This window comes from Ciconia boyciana, chromosome 9, assembly GCF_034638445.1.
Source record: "Ciconia boyciana chromosome 9, ASM3463844v1, whole genome shotgun sequence".
NCBI classification, from domain to species: domain Eukaryota; kingdom Metazoa; phylum Chordata; class Aves; order Ciconiiformes; family Ciconiidae; genus Ciconia; species Ciconia boyciana.
The window spans coordinates 39,920,909-39,936,670 of record NC_132942.1 but is presented as its reverse complement, the minus strand read 5'-3'; the positions used below and the strand labels follow the sequence as shown (position 1 = coordinate 39,936,670).

General features: G+C 40.3%; 1 protein-coding gene across 5 annotated transcripts in view; it reads right to left on the bottom strand.

Moving 5' to 3' along the window:
* WWOX (WW domain containing oxidoreductase) overlaps positions 1–15,762 on the bottom strand; it is a 541,832-nt gene that overhangs the window by 19,424 nt on the left and 506,646 nt on the right. Inside the window, exon 9 of one of the 5 annotated variants that reach the window (XM_072872389.1) lies at positions 10,132–10,177. The exons of the other annotated variants lie outside the window; for them this stretch is intronic. Coding sequence (XP_072728490.1) covers positions 10,132–10,177 — 46 coding nt within the window. The remainder of the gene's footprint in view (positions 1–10,131; positions 10,178–15,762) is intronic. 5 annotated transcript variants of the gene reach the window in all.

Sequence of the window (15,762 nt, the reverse complement as noted above, 5' to 3'; positions counted from 1 at the left end):
GTGGAGTGGACTACTGGTTGATACAACTTAATTGAAATGCAAATGTTTATCCAATAAGAGAGCATACTTAAAAAAAAAAAAAAAAGGGAAAAAATTACCATCCCACTTCATTTTCTGTGTTGGTGTTTACACAAACCGAGATATCACATGTGCTGAAAATAATTGGAGAATGTGTCATAAAATGTATAAAACAATCCACTCAGATAGGCATATGCTACAAATGGCTTAAAAGTATCCAGGTATTCTTGTAAACTGCAATAGCAGATAAGCTTTCCTTTTAATTTTTCTCAGACTAGGTGTTAGTGCAAGTTATGACCAAGAATTTAGCACATCCATTCAAATTATACCTAAAGCACTAAATCCAGCACAGCAGTAATTTTCTAGTCTTTCATACTTCCCAACTTAATGAAAAGAGACATTAATGTCCCAACCATAGATTAATTAGATGGAATCATTAAGAATTATTTCCCAGGTATCTTTTGCTAATACACATATTATCATTGAACACTACCAACCCTGTTTGGAAGGTTAATGTTATTTTGGAAGAATATTTACAGTATCAGTGATAGAAAACCCAATACCTAAAAAAATATTTTCCACCTGCAGCTATCTGTCATCCATCCCACACAAGCTTTGAAAGCTTTCCACTATCTGTCAAAACACAGGTTTTGATGCAATAAAGACTGTAATTACTGAGCATTTACAAGAAATAATATTTTCCCTCTGGTACGTGTTATAACAGTTGTTAACATGCAAGTATGAATACTAATGCTCCAAGCCCACCTATACTCTTCACAAATGATAAGGATTTTTTTGAATACTGATATAAAGGCAAGTATAATAAAAGAGCAAGATAAGACTGAATACAGGTCTTGAAAAATAAACGTCAATCAGAATAAGGTTTTTAGAGGCATAAGAAGTTGATTTGAAGTAGAGTTTGGAAATAAAGCTGGCAATTAGATCCAGGGATATAAACAGCACTTCTTTTGTGTTGAAAAAAAAATGATCCTTTTGCAACCAAAATACAAGGCTACAAGATGTGTGAAGGAAACAATACTGAGTATGCATCAAAACAACTCTGCAGATGCCACGCTAGCAGATGGCTTAAGCCGACTGAATTACTGTATAAACATTTAACTGAAAGTTTGATTTTATAAGTGTGGAAATTATACAAAACAAAAAGAAAATGATTCTAAGAAGCACTTAAATTAGTAATTTGTAATTTTCTCTGCTAAGATGGCATAGCTCTGCTGCTTTGCAAGAGCCCTTTGAAGAGGGAATTCTGGAAATCTCTGAAAGAAATTGCGCACCGTAAAAGGGAACTCATATGAACACACAAAACTAAGCGAGACACTTAAAGGTAAATATATACCTTTCCACTGCTGTTGCAGCTCGAATCCATTCCAACTGCAAGTTAATAAAAATCTACACCCCTCCCCACTCTCCATTTCCTCCTTCATGTCTAGATAACAAAGGCTGCGTCTCTCTTTATATCTCAGTAAGTTCTACAGCAACCGCTTGTCGTGTCACTTGGGCTCAATTGTAATACGTGGGCAGGAAGGACACGAGAAAAAGGCCATTTGTGTGTAAATACCTTCGAAAAACACCAATCAGAAGGTGGAAAGACAAAAATATACAGGAAAAGGAAGAAGAATTAATGCAGAAATAATGTGGCTTCTTGTTACAGTGTACAGTCTGGATAAAATAGAGTATTGCTGTTGAATTGATGGGTTTGGCCTGATTAATACGTAGACACGTGTCTCAGATGAATGTTTTCTATCATTTTGCAAAGAAATAACAGTGTGAAACAGGAGGCTGACGGTGGGCACAGGGTCTTGTCCTGCTTTACTGAATGGCAAAGCAATCGATCGTCAACCTTTCCCAAACCAGTGACAATTTTCCTTTTGGCTTTACTGGTGAGCAACCAGACCCCAAACGGTTCTAGCACTGCGTACTGTGCCAGTGTCAAACCGGACCCTTTAAACACAGTGTTACTGCAGCACCGTCGGCGTTAGTCTGCACAACATCCTCTGCAGACTGCTCCATAGCAAACCTAACCACGACTGCTGCTTATGCTGCACGTATTTAGACTTCACCACTCAGAAGGCTAACTAACTATTTTACATCCCCTGCTTCCGTAAAGCCATTACTTGCTATTCCAGAACCGAGATGGCATTTACATCGGGTGCAGATAGCACTAATAAAAGAGTAAGTCAGCGTCTTCCTCAAAACCTCTGTTTTCCCAGCTGTCCACATTCCAAATTCCCCATTTGGTATAATGATCAAGACGAGCTAATAACTCCTCCCTTTAAGCAGGTTCGTTGTGCCAGGGACAAAATAAATTATCATCCCACTTACATCCTAATACAGAACCATTTCTCATAAGTCTCTCCTCCTGATCTTCACTCTTTTTCTCTTCCAATTCATTCCTTTGCTCATAACTCCTCTCCTTCCAGATCATCTGTTCCAAACCAACCACCTTCCTGACTGGGATTCCCTGATATCACAACACAGAGGATCTGGAAATCAAATTTATTTAAGAATTACCATGGTGGTTTAAATCCACCTCATCCTGCTGGGCAGGATTTTTAACTCTTCTAGTCAAAACGTTATTCTCTGTAACCTATACCTGGTGTTGACCTCAGAGAGGCAAAGGTGAGAAAATCCCTTGTCTGCAGTCCATGGGCGGCTCTGGATTCTGATCCCACGGGTTATTTAACTAATTAACAGATCCACTTTGTCTAGCTTCCCTCTCCACTTTCCTTTCTGTTTCCATTTTCTCTACAGTCTTTCTAATTTTCCTCTCTCTGATTTTATGAATCCACCAAGCCTAACTCCAGAACTGGATTTAGGATTCATATTTCTCTAACATTTGAATATGAAATACAGAAGCTGGGATTTACTTTAAATGTCCTGGTACTGGAAAAGCTATTTAAAAAACTTACTGTAAAGAAAATAAACTCCAACACTTTGATTCAATAAACTGAAAATCTATATTAAAATGCAAATAAATGACATTTGTCTAGAGCGGTCCTTAAAAAGATATGACAAAGAAGACAAAACACTTCATGCATAACCTATGATGACGGACATTGCGATAGAGTGAAGTTCCACAGCATCGTCCACGTGTGACACTCTGCCTAATTAATATTTGATAAGAAATATATTTGATAACAGGATAGACTTACAGTAATCAAACTAGGATTGATCTATAAACACACTAACAAAAACCATTCTCGCATGATCTTTGCCTGCTTAAGCAAATTATCTCTAAATAAACAAGTAGTACACAGACCTAAGGAAAATGTTAACCTGTAAATTGCCTGTCTACATCTTCTCTCCTTGAATGTTGAAATTGTAGGGCAGAATTTTGTCATGACTCAGGTGATAAATCATAATATAAAATAATATTTAACTGGAAGTCCAGGGATTCTGCTACCAAGAGTTTAATTCAAAAGGCCACAAATTTCTATTCTGATTGACTTTAAATACCTTCTCTAAGTACTTTTTTCCTGCTGGTGTACTGGCAGAGCAAAAAGTAAAAAAAAAAAAACCAACTCAACTGGATGGTCATTCGCATGCACTAAAACCACATTTAAACCTTTCTTGTTTCCCGAGATGATCAGAAAAAGAAATTCAGATGAACTTTGCCTTTTGGAACAAGCACCTCCATGCAAAGCTCCCTCTCTTTTTTAGGATAATAGAAGGTGGTACATTTTTTCCATCATTGTTGGAGCTAAAATACATTATTAAAACCCATAGTTCAGCTACAGTGTCGTAAATCACCACCGCTATCCAGGTTCTACATTTTAATTTCACTTCAATCAGAATCAATTATTCCGCTTGCCATTCCTGGCCTCTCTCACTCCGCACCGGGGAAGGAACATCTGCTGGTGACACCACCGCCGTGGGCTCCACAGGCTGTCCCAGCACCCCGCCATCAGCTGCCGCTGCAGGGACGTCACCCAGTTTCACCACGGTCAGGGAGCCCATCCTTGTTCTGCTCGTCCTTTCTACAAGCAAGCTGCATGTAGAAACAAAAATCCCGAGCAGGACAAACACTTGGTCGCGGCAGGCGCAGGGATCACCGGCACGAGCTAGGGGCCAGCTTGGCTGGGTGAGCTGCCAACCCCGACCGGGATGCACGGGCATTCCCGAGCCGAAGCGTGCCGGCGCTTAGCCTAGCTGTGAACTTTCGTGACGTGCAGGTTTGGAGGTAGCACACATGGGAACAGACACAAGCGTAACCACAGGCTTATGTGCAGTGACACCAGTATCATTTACATGTCACGTATACTTAGAAATCTCTCTTGGCAATTGAGAGCGATGAAATCCTGTTGTACAAGGTGCATTGCGTGTCACAACTGAAATTACAAGCAACATCGCCAAACTATGCTTTTAAAAGCTTCTGTAATTTCTATCTGATTGACAGGTTTTTGCAGAAAAGACATGCATTATTCTTACGATATGAACATGCAGGGTAGAAAACAAAGCCCTCGTATTTCCAAACAGTCCAGGCCACGGTTTAACAAGCAAAATAGATGTTGGTTACACAGCACAGGCAATCCTAACTTGTGTTGGTTTGCCACCCACGCTTAGCTGAGTCATCCCAGTGGCTCTGCATGAGTAAATGCTTACGAACATGAGGACTGCAATGAATTCCTCCCCAGTTCAGAGCTTAAATTCAACTTATTCTGAAACCAACAACTACGACAGCATGGGAGAAAACAGGATGCCCACCCCTCTGCCTTTCATAGAGCAGAAGAGATAAAGGAGGAAACCAATGTATGATGAAATGATGTATGTTTCTCATTAAGAAAAGTGACAATAGCAACACACTTTTAAAAAGTCTATTAGAAACAAGACAGAGCCTTGACCCAGACAAAATCTAGCTCGTTCTGAACATGAAGGCTTCTCAGCAGCAAGTTATGGACAGCGTATTCTCCTAACTACACCCTAGTTTCTTTGGGGTAAGGGCCTGGGTGTCATCTATCTGCTCTGTGTCAAGCTCCTGGGGCATCTTGATGTCTAATGTACATTTATGTTTTACGCTCCCGTGTAACCAGGGATAATCTACCACGCTAAGAAGGGTAAATTTCTGCAGATAGAGGGTCTGGCTGAAATTGCTTTGGGGAGCCAAGTTTGATCACGTAGAGTATGTTCAGAAGTCCTTTATTGGCTGCTTCCATGTCAGGCAGAGGTGTTAGCACCTCTGCCCCATGTCTTGCTGCTCATCATTACCTGTCTGCCTGCAGTTACCACCCTACACTATCTGCAGCCCCAGCTGCTCACCTAATCACTCCAGACTTGTTTCACTTCAAGACTACCTTAGCAGAGACCTATTATTTAAGCTATTGAAGATACCAGGCTGATTTTGCAAGAACTATGTTAGGGCAACGGTGGCAGCAGTTCTGTCAGAGCGATCGTGACGTGCAGCTTGACGTGAGCCGGGGGCAATAAGCTTTTCGGCAGACACAACCCCCATCAGACACCGATGCATGAACATAGCCTTAGAGCTTGCTCAGACATCTCTGCAGTATTAATGACAATATCCAAAAATCACCCTGGTGGGATTGAGCACGTGGGAAAGCTCTAGTAAGTTAAAACAGCAGCAGCAAAATCCTTGTTCCAAAAAGGAACCATACAGATCATTATAGCAATGAGTTTAAAATAGACTGGGCAAACTCCTGCATTTAAGAACCCCTGCAATAAGCTGATGCCTTATCCTCAGTACTCTAAAATTATCAACTGCTTATGCTATCTACACTACAGAAATGACACACAGTGTCATGTAGAAGTGAAGGAACTTCCAGGAGGCAACAACAGGCCATTTTCTGCTGTTGTTGGCTTGGGCTGGCAGAGCACAGATAAAAGTTCAGACTGCTCAATAGCCCAGAACTCACTTAAAGAGTCAATTGAAGCCATGGCAGAAACATCATCACCTTCTGTGAATGCTGGGCAAACTGCACCGGCGTGGTTTAAAGTTGATTTCTCTTCCTTTCAAATAAAATAGCTTGTGAATTGATTAGAGGTAATAGAATTATTGGATGTTAGCAAGGAAGGGGATTTAAGGAAGATGTAATGACACCATCAAAGCTTTGTTGGGTTGCTTTTATTAGCCTGAATCAGCTTAGAGCAGTCCTGACACTAAGAGGTTAGAGGAAGTCTGTTACAGGCTTGCCTATGGGATGAATGCATAACAAAATCCTTTCGTAAGGGGGGGGAAAAAAAAGAAAAAAATCCCAGAGACACGCACCAAAAAAGAACGACAAGTACAGTACTTTAGCAGGGAAAATTTCCTCAGAAAGGAAGCAAGCAATGAGGCTAGGAGAGGAATAAATGGTGTAGAAATGACAATCGCTCTTCAGTCAGGGCCCATGACTGCACTCACTGCTGATAAGATCCAGCATGTGTCAGTTGTCAAGTGTCTCTTGTCACACTTCAATGTGAACTTTACAGCGAAAGGGGGACAAGAGGCAGTGAAGGGGAAAATGGCACGGCTCAGAAGGACTTGTGCACTCAGTGTGAAGCCATTTCAATTTTATATTCTAAAGGACTTTGTAGGTGATCCCATGAATGCAATTATTCTCACCTAATAAAAGCAACATATGCTAAGACAATTAAAAGATTTTATTATACATCTATTCATTGTATTTAGTTTTAGACAGCAGATAAACCTAATTTGAAACAAGATGTTTGCAAGGCAGGAAGCAGAAATAATCGTGGTCTGTATCTATAAGAACGTTAGTGATTCATTATATACTTTATATAAAAAGGTGAATTAATAAAACCTTCCTCTACTAATGACAATTTCACCCAGCAAATGAACAACCTAATTACAAAGCTCTCATTAAAACAGCATAACTTTTGACTTACAGTGTCCAGTTTTGGTGAGTGTACATTTAAGTGACTTTATTACTCGTTGGGAATGTCTCCTTGCAGACGTATTCCTAGTCTGACATAAACCTCACACACTCACCCCTCCGCCAAGACATAAAGGTTACCCCATCACAAATTAACTTCTCCACTTTGAGTAGAGATATACTATTGCCCTGCTGGCCAACAAGCTGAGTTTCTCTAGACTTGCATTACTGAAAATAAACTTATCAGCTCCAGAAAACAAGCTGGTCTGATCGGTAGTTTGCAAAGTAAAGAAGATTTTGTGCTGTCAGACCAAACCAGGGCTTAGAGCTGCTTCAGAACAAACTTAGCATCAGTGTCAATTTTGGAGAGCACACACAACTGCAAAGGAAACACTTCTGGGTGTTTTTTGGTGAAGCTCACAGGTGAAGTTTCCTAGCAGACCTGGAGCAGAAGCTCCGGTGGAGCCAGTCAGCGTGGAAGTGAGAAAGTCACAGGTAATTATGGCAAGATTTGCATATGACCGCAGTGACTCCCCTCGTTGAGGCAACTGAAGGGTAAAACGGGACTCTGCTGCTGCGAGCCTACCAGAATGAAGCAGAAATCCAACACTTCACGCATAACAAATATTATTGTGTCACCTAAAAATCTCATATACACGGCAAACAGCAGTTGCGCATGGGTTCAATCCAGATCAGCCCCACACACGCAGGAGTACCAAAGGCAGATACTGCATGCGAAGAAAATCATTGAGAATCTGTCCCTTTTTTTCTCTTGCCAAATGAGCAATGTTAGAAGACAGTCCCTGTATGATGCCCTACCTGAAACAACAGTCATGGAATGAAAATAAACTGCAGATAAATTCCACATTCACAGAATGACTTTTCAATCCTCTTAACAACCTTAAAACAAGGGAAACAGAGTCAAAGTGACCAGTTGCAAACCAGTTAGCAGCAACCAAAACTTCAGCGTGGGGCTAACAACCTTTCATGGCTGATAGTTAGCTCTGTAAATTCATGTGAGAAATACTGTGAAAATCCATTAACAGAAAATAAAAAGGAAAAGAAAAGGGCCTAGGGAACAAGGAGGTAAAAAAGAGATTAAAATGTGCATTTCTTTGGTCTCCTATAGTGTCCTGAGTCAGGTACAAGTTTGACCTATACGGTGAAGTCCATCACCAGAGCATTGAGATGTTCTGTTTGTCCAGTTCTGGTAGAGTAGAATGAAACATCTATTCTGGGACGGCAGAACAGAAGCAGATTTGAGGAGCCTGCTGCACCGTGTGGGGAATAAGCCAGCTCCTGGCACCGCTCCCACGAATTCTGGACAATTGCGTTAAAGCGTTACCGCTCTACCTGCTCACAGCATGCCTCGCAGGTGCAACTGCAATGACACGAGTGAGTTTTCTGGCATGAAATTAAGCAGGACCCACTTGAATCTCTGCCACAATGCCTGTTCTTTGTTAGAGTTACTTTCTTTTCCTTTGGGTGAGGGTAGAAAAAGAAGTATCAGTATTAGTCACCTGCAGCAGGTACTCCAACTTGGGTACTGATACTACCTACCATAACTGAGACTTGCTATTGAAGAGAAAAATGGATTGCGATTAAAAATTCTTAAGTCGTTAAAATAATTCCCCCTCACTAATGGAGCCACAGTATGATTTAATTATACAGCATCATGCATATGAATCCACCACAGGAATTTTCTCTGAGCTGGTTACCGTTCACATATGGAGATACCAGTAAGCTCAGTTTTATATCGTGGAAGTTGGTTCTTTCGACTTGCTTTCAGCAAGAATAAGAAATGATAAAACACAGAGTCAGGAGAGCACCCTGACTTGGGGAGTATCAGATGAAAGTTTCATCTCGAGAAAAGTACCATAATTGCTGAGTGCAGGTTTATAAATACTGTTTGACTAATGATTTAGAACAGCGAAGCAAATGGAAAGTGTACCTAAACCTGACAATCATCAGCTAGTTTCCCACTGGTACTTGAATACCTACCAAGTGAAAATATCACCAAAGTTCTGGCTAGCATGAACCATGACTCATTAATAATACAGATATTTATCAGCATCCTGTCACAGATACTCTTAAAAAATAACTGTGAATCCCATGTAGCATAGATCCTTTGCCTGGCTGCTGGTATTGTATTGAAAAAGTTTATCCTGTTTAAACTTTGGACTATGATACAATGCAGGAACTCGCTGTTCTACCTTCCTGTCCCACAGAGCAACTCCAGGGGATCCCACTAAATGAAGCCCCCCTTTCTTTACTCCACGGACCTTCAAAGAATACCAAAAGCCAGATTTTCTTCAAAGGTTGTAAACACTTCTTTTTGGAAGCGTCTCAAGTGTACACGTTGAACTTTAAATTATTTTTTTTTTATTTTCTTGATGCTGGCAGACTTTTTCTTCCTCTTTTATTAAAGCCACAGTCCTCTACCCTCCTCCCTTGTGGGAAGGGTTTCTTTATTAAAACCTGCATCATTATTCCCTTATCCCCCCTGCTCCCCATCAGCTCACAGGCCTCTACGCTTCCTTTAAAACTAAAAATGTGCACGCGGGTGCAGAAGCTTGATGCAGCGCATACCGTGGATCATACCTTAAAGGAAGCAAAAAACTCGGTGCCAACTGACTTCACACTGTGAGTGTGTGATAAAAAAGCAGAGTCTGGTATTAATGTTCCACCTAGGTCTTTGTTTGAATATACAGACTTGGAAAGGAAACATATGGATCTCTCATTATTTACATGACAAAAATCTCTTTTTTACTTGGCACTCTTCATGATTATAAAGTGGATATGTGATGTGCAATAATATTTATTAAGAGGTCATACTGCTAGTATTTAGATTTAGTCATATAGCTGTTGTATGCAGCATTTTATCCTGTAAGCATCTTACACAACTGAAATGTATACCACAGCCCAAGAACAAATGAGCAGCTTGGTGCATTACAGTATGCATGGATTATATACGGGCATTTGCTTTCCAAATGCTGCATTTATTGCTGGAAAACATAGGAACATCGCACAACTTCACTGTATTTTTGGTATGGCTATATCATCTGAATGTGAAGCAACTATTTATAATGTACTACAACCGCAAATGTTAAAGTACTATGTCAATCCATGATCACTGTGTACTAGGAGGGAAAAAAGGCAACAACACCAGGCTTTTCGCATTTTGGTTTGGTTATTTTTTTAATTGCCATGATACTTTGCAAAAGCTTGGTGTTCTGCAGGGCAAAAAATAATAATAATAAAAAATCACCTGATCTTGATGTTGGAAAGGTGCCAAGCCCATCTGAGGTCCAAATCTATAAGTACATAAAAAAGCAGGAAGCAGTCTTAAAAGGAAATGCTAATTAGCTTCCTGGGATTTCAAATTTTAAAAGCTTATGTGATTGAATTTATTTTAGCAATTCTTTCTTTAAGGAATGTGAAAATTGTCCCTACAGTTGAGACTTCAAACAAAACAGGATGAAGAAGCAAAATCCCTAGTAATATTGCTTATTGCACTCAATATGATTATAGTCATACATTGAGGACTGATCGATAAAAGAGAATTATACATCAGTATAATGACTATAAAAGTAAAATGACTTCTGGTCAACTTTATCAAAATACTTAGAAAAGCTGGAAGAGTATTAGCAATATGAAATACAGAACAACCAGCGGCTTGAATAAGGGGACAGAAATGGGCTCTCAGTGGCAAGAGTGCTGTGATTTTTACATTGGATGAAGCATAAATTAAAATCTTCTGCATTATTAACAACAGTGAACACGTCCTTTGGGGCACAGATAGTAATGAAAGTTCACATTTGAATTAAAGCATGGACACTGCTGAATAGAGACAAAAAAGTAAGGCAGAAAAATATACAGAACATTTATGAAGGACAAGGTAAGGCAAGCACACTACTAATTTGTGAGAGAGTAAATCAGGAGTTTGCAACACCGTTATTTTTATCCATATGATTATCACACCTACAAGACCTAGCTCTGAACAAGTTTGGTTTTAACATTATCGCATTACACAAAACTTTCAGGAATGCATGCAGTAAACCCTGGATCCAGGACCCAGCCGCTTCGGTAAGGCATCCAGTAAACCCTCATGTATCCAGAACCAGGTGCTTAAAAGTTAGCTTTGTGCAGAGGAGCCTTGATTAATTCAGGCATCTATGGGTTCATCTTTTAATCGTTTCTTAACAACACTTGTAGTTCCATACTGCTCTCCAGGAGAGAAGTTTTTCCATTTCCCCGGAGCCAGCCATCTTGCTAAATGCTAACAGCAACAGCACAAACGCAGAACAAAAGCGTATGTACTGCAGATGGGTTTTCAAGCTGCTACAATATCAGTTTAATATTCCTGGAACCATTGGGCTTCATAGTTCAGTGCATGGGACACCACATATATTAAAATTTCAACTAGCTAAAACTCTTCTGGATGTTCGACCAGGCTAGCGGCGTTATGCAAACCGCCTGACAGTCTCTCACCTCGCCCTTATTATGAAAATCATGCGTTTTGTCATCCTTATGCAGAAGGGCTGCCTTCAGCTAGGGGCTCAGAAATGCCCATTTTAAACACTTTAATTTTTAATGCAGGTCTTGTTTTATAGAAGTGACAAATGCCAGTTGCAATTGTGCGTTTTTAGTTTTTGGAGCAGAGCAAAGTCAGTTTGCTTCCTTGAACTTTCAGAGCGTATGAAATAGCCAAACCACTTAACACAGAAATGGGTTTAGCCCAATGCGGGTGGACGAGACCCTTTCCAAGTGCATGGTCAGGACCATCAGCCGTGTCCGTATTTACCCTCTCTCTTACCCCAGGATGCACCAAGGGAGTTCAGGGGTTCATAGGTGCTTCTGAGCTGGTGAAAGCAAGACAGGGCATGGCTAGGAATACCATACACCACCCGTAAATTCACTGAGCTTATTTTAATATAAGTTAATGGGATCTAGAGTCAACTGAAAGCATTTTTGTGAGGGGTTACAGGAGACTCAGGTCTAAGGGAAACGAAATATCTGTACCCAGTGGAACCACATAAGGGTGAGACTTCAGAGCTGCGTCTCCATAGCTCCCACAGAGAATTAGGAGGAATTAAAAGCGCCTTGTTTATTCCACTGAACACTAAAGCCCTGAAGAGAGACCAAATTAATTTCTCTGGTGGGAAAATCTGCCTAAGGGAACAATTTAGCCCTTAAGAAATATAAATTAATAAAAAATTAGTGCCCTCTGATTGCTTTGCCTGATGATAGACAAATACCTTGTGGAGGCTTTAAAAGATGTGGCTGTGCAAATATTAGGAATTTCCAAATAAAATATTTAGGCATTAATATTTTTACTAAATCCTGTATAGGCAGAATTTTTGAGAATAAAATTCAGAGAAACATAAAAATTAGGGAGATAGGCTTACACTGAGAAAACATTTAGAGAAATATAGTCTGAGGTTACCTTGCATCTGAAACACCGAATATGACATTTAAAGGATTTTCCAAAAATTAAGCAATGTGTAAGATCAGGCTTCCTGATAAGGCTTCCTGTGTGAACTGCAATCAGATTCTTAGAAGTTACACTAACGTAGTTTATTCTTGATTTCCAACGTGTGCATCTTTATTTTAAGGTACATTTAAACTTGTTTTCACAACGAAGGAGGCCAAGATAGGAATATAGCTTAACATCCGTGTTGTTCTAACATTCGGCTGGTATTTAAAGCTAGTATTTGTTGCCATGAAGCAGCCTTTTGAAAGATGATCACTGTACCTGAAATGTGGATAGTTATAAAAATGGCATTAATTTGCTTAGACCGGGAGATTTTCACAGGAGAGCAACTAGCAGAAAACATTATGAAAATGTCCAAGAGGACTGGTAATTGAGTTGATTAGTATGACCTTGGTTATGAAGGTAATAGAAGAGTGAATGGTGCTTAGACTGAGTTATAACCCTGCTACCTTGCTCGGAGATGTAGTGAGGTATGTAATTTGTTCAGGGTGAAGCCGAGTAGCCTCGCCTCTCCCTGACAGGGTAATACACTCTGACTAGCAGAGCTTGGCCGGCCACTTCTCCTACCCCAACAGAGTAAACACTGCAGGGTCAGGCCAGGGATGATGAACTGTGGGCTCCTCTCAGCTCAATATGGTAATTTTCTGCTGGCAGACACTTTCTGTTAAAGGTTGCTTTTAAAATTAGGCAAATGAAAAATAATTTTTAAAAACTTCAAGAATGGAAACTTTCCAGTTTGAGAGCAGAGCATCTACATCCCTTTGAATTAAACTCCAGATAAAACATTTCTTGATTTACCTACTCGCCCGACCACATAGTTCTGGTGTTGCTTTTTAACCCATCACGTTTCAACCCTGCAATAACTCTAGAAAGGCTTTAAAAACGGTCAAGGTTTGTCTCGCAGAACAGGGCCGTTATTTGTTCAGGAACTGATTCAGCTGAAGACCTGAATGCACAAGTCCTTTGATTGCCTTTCTTTCACTAGATTAACTGCGATTATTTAAAGATATTTTAGGTGGCCTCCCTCTATAGGGAAAAAAGGCACCCAAAACCATTAGACAAATTAGACAATTAGACAGAGAAGGTGAGGAAACACAATTCTAATTGTTATACTTTGTATTCATGCCCCCACTGGTAACCTGGATGTGATAGAAATTATCTATCGGGCATCCACAGAATATGCGCTTCGAGAAAAAAGTAGTCACAGAAAGGAATTTTAAAAGTTCTGCGAGTAATCTTTAAATACTAAACATCAGAACATATATTTTTTAAAAATCAAGGAACAGACCAAAAGCAATGTCTTCAAAGTCAGCATAATTTAAATATCACCCCTTTCCTTCCATCCCTGACGAGCTGTCTTGCTATTTTATTGCAAGTTTCACAAACGAATAACTGGCCAAGGTTCCCTAGAAGGAAAATGCCTACATAAAAGATTCAATTAAATTAAAATTGCTCAGTTCAGTCTGTGTGTGTCCAAAGCAAACTCTGCTTTACTAGGAAACCAGGCACAGATATTCAGCTAAAAATTGCCACACATTAGACTTGTAATTTCAGACCATATTTTGCTACAAAGTACAAATCAGCACTCTTTTGGTTTCCTAGCTATCAGGATGTCATCATATTCCTTTTCTGAGGAAATCTGAGAGGATGAAAGGAGGTGCTTAGGAAAGAATTTTGTATTTTCTCTTAGAAATTAAAAATCTTTCACCACTTCTCATTTATTTAAGTACCATGGAGAAATGGGGTTAGAAATCAATTTAGAAAATAATCCAAGACATCTAAAGAAAACTAGAATCTCGATAACATTCCAAATGTAATCATTCCAGGGGCAGGGGAGCAAAGGCAGTTTCTGTGTGTCCATGTGTTTTGGAGACTTGCAAAAACACAAGGCTCTCTGGAATCAGGTGTAATATATTCGGCTCTCATTTCACAGAGCTACAATCAAACAATATTTAATTCTAAGTATAAACTAACGACCTGATCCTGAATCATGTAGCATGAAGATAGATTACTGTTGACATGCGGAGTCCCAGTGAACTCCCTGGGATATCGTGTGAGCAGAGCAGCCTGCCTGCATGCTACACTGTGCTCAAAACAGTGATGCCAAAACGGCGTTTGGGATATTAATTCACAGTTACCATATTTAACACCGTGGTTTTAATATCATTCCTCCTGTTGTTTCGAAGGTCAGTGGATCTAGATGAAATTTCCCACACTCAAAACAATGTGCACGGTATTGAAGTAATAACGGACTTTCATTTTAAAGTTCTGCTGTTGAACATTTATATCCCAAAGTAAAAGAAAAACAACTCCAGCCAAGCCTTGAGCTGTTTGTAAAAGTTTGCAAGCTACAAGCAGGACAGATTTACTTGTGTTTTACCAGTCCTGAGCTGACACTAATTATCCCATTGTGAACTTGGGATGAAATCCTTGTCCCGCTGAACTGATGGGAGTTTTGCCACTGACTCCGATAGCTCGGGGAGTTCACCCTCTGGCTTACGCTCCCTGCCACAGCCTAATACTTTCTGCATAATGAGACCCGTAAAGTTTATCTTGAAAGCCAAAAAATATTAGGTCAACTTGTAATCACTCTGATTTTTTTCTCTTTTCGGAGGGCCAGCTTGTTTTAGTCAACACTGCAGTCTCTGCTCGGTACTGCTGATGGAAGCTGCTCAGACATCCTTAAGGGAGCTCTGCCAGAGCGAGCAGCCTCCGCGCAGCTTCAGCTGGCGTATTTAGTCAGCGCTGATGTTAACTTATTAGTATGCACTACCCAAATTCAAAGACTTTCCAAGGAAGTTTGACTGCAGCGGTAGCATTCTGATTTATGAAGCTTGGTTATCACTTTTAAACCACAGCCCTATCCCCAGCCTGACTCAACTGACAGTGACATATACCCAACGTGTTTGTCAAGCCTGGCAGGCTGACTTCTCGGCCCCGCAGCAGCTCTTGCCCACGCTGGGACCAGTGACACCCCACTCCCCCGCAGGTGGCTCAGCTGGGCACTTCGACACCTGTCCGGAACTGGCTCCAGCCGTAGGTATCAGTGCAAAACGCTGCCCATAAGCAATTCATTCCAAAAAAAACAAATCCAGTTTTACAAAACCAGCTCTGTGTAATTGAAGCTTGCACTGCAGCCGCTACTGGAAATCTAGAGATTTCCAGACAAACCAGGCTTGCAAAAAAAAACCCAAAAAGAAAAACAGAAATCTAATACCAGACATATGACTATATATGTGTACTTGCATGCCAGCACGGATATTTGTGTGCTACTTCTAAATATGGACGTTAAATGCTCCCTCTCTCTCTCTACACCAGACCATCAAATTTTCAATAAACCACTTCAGAACATATTTGAACATGCGTACTTAATAGGAGCAAAATGTCATATAACCAAAACATCCT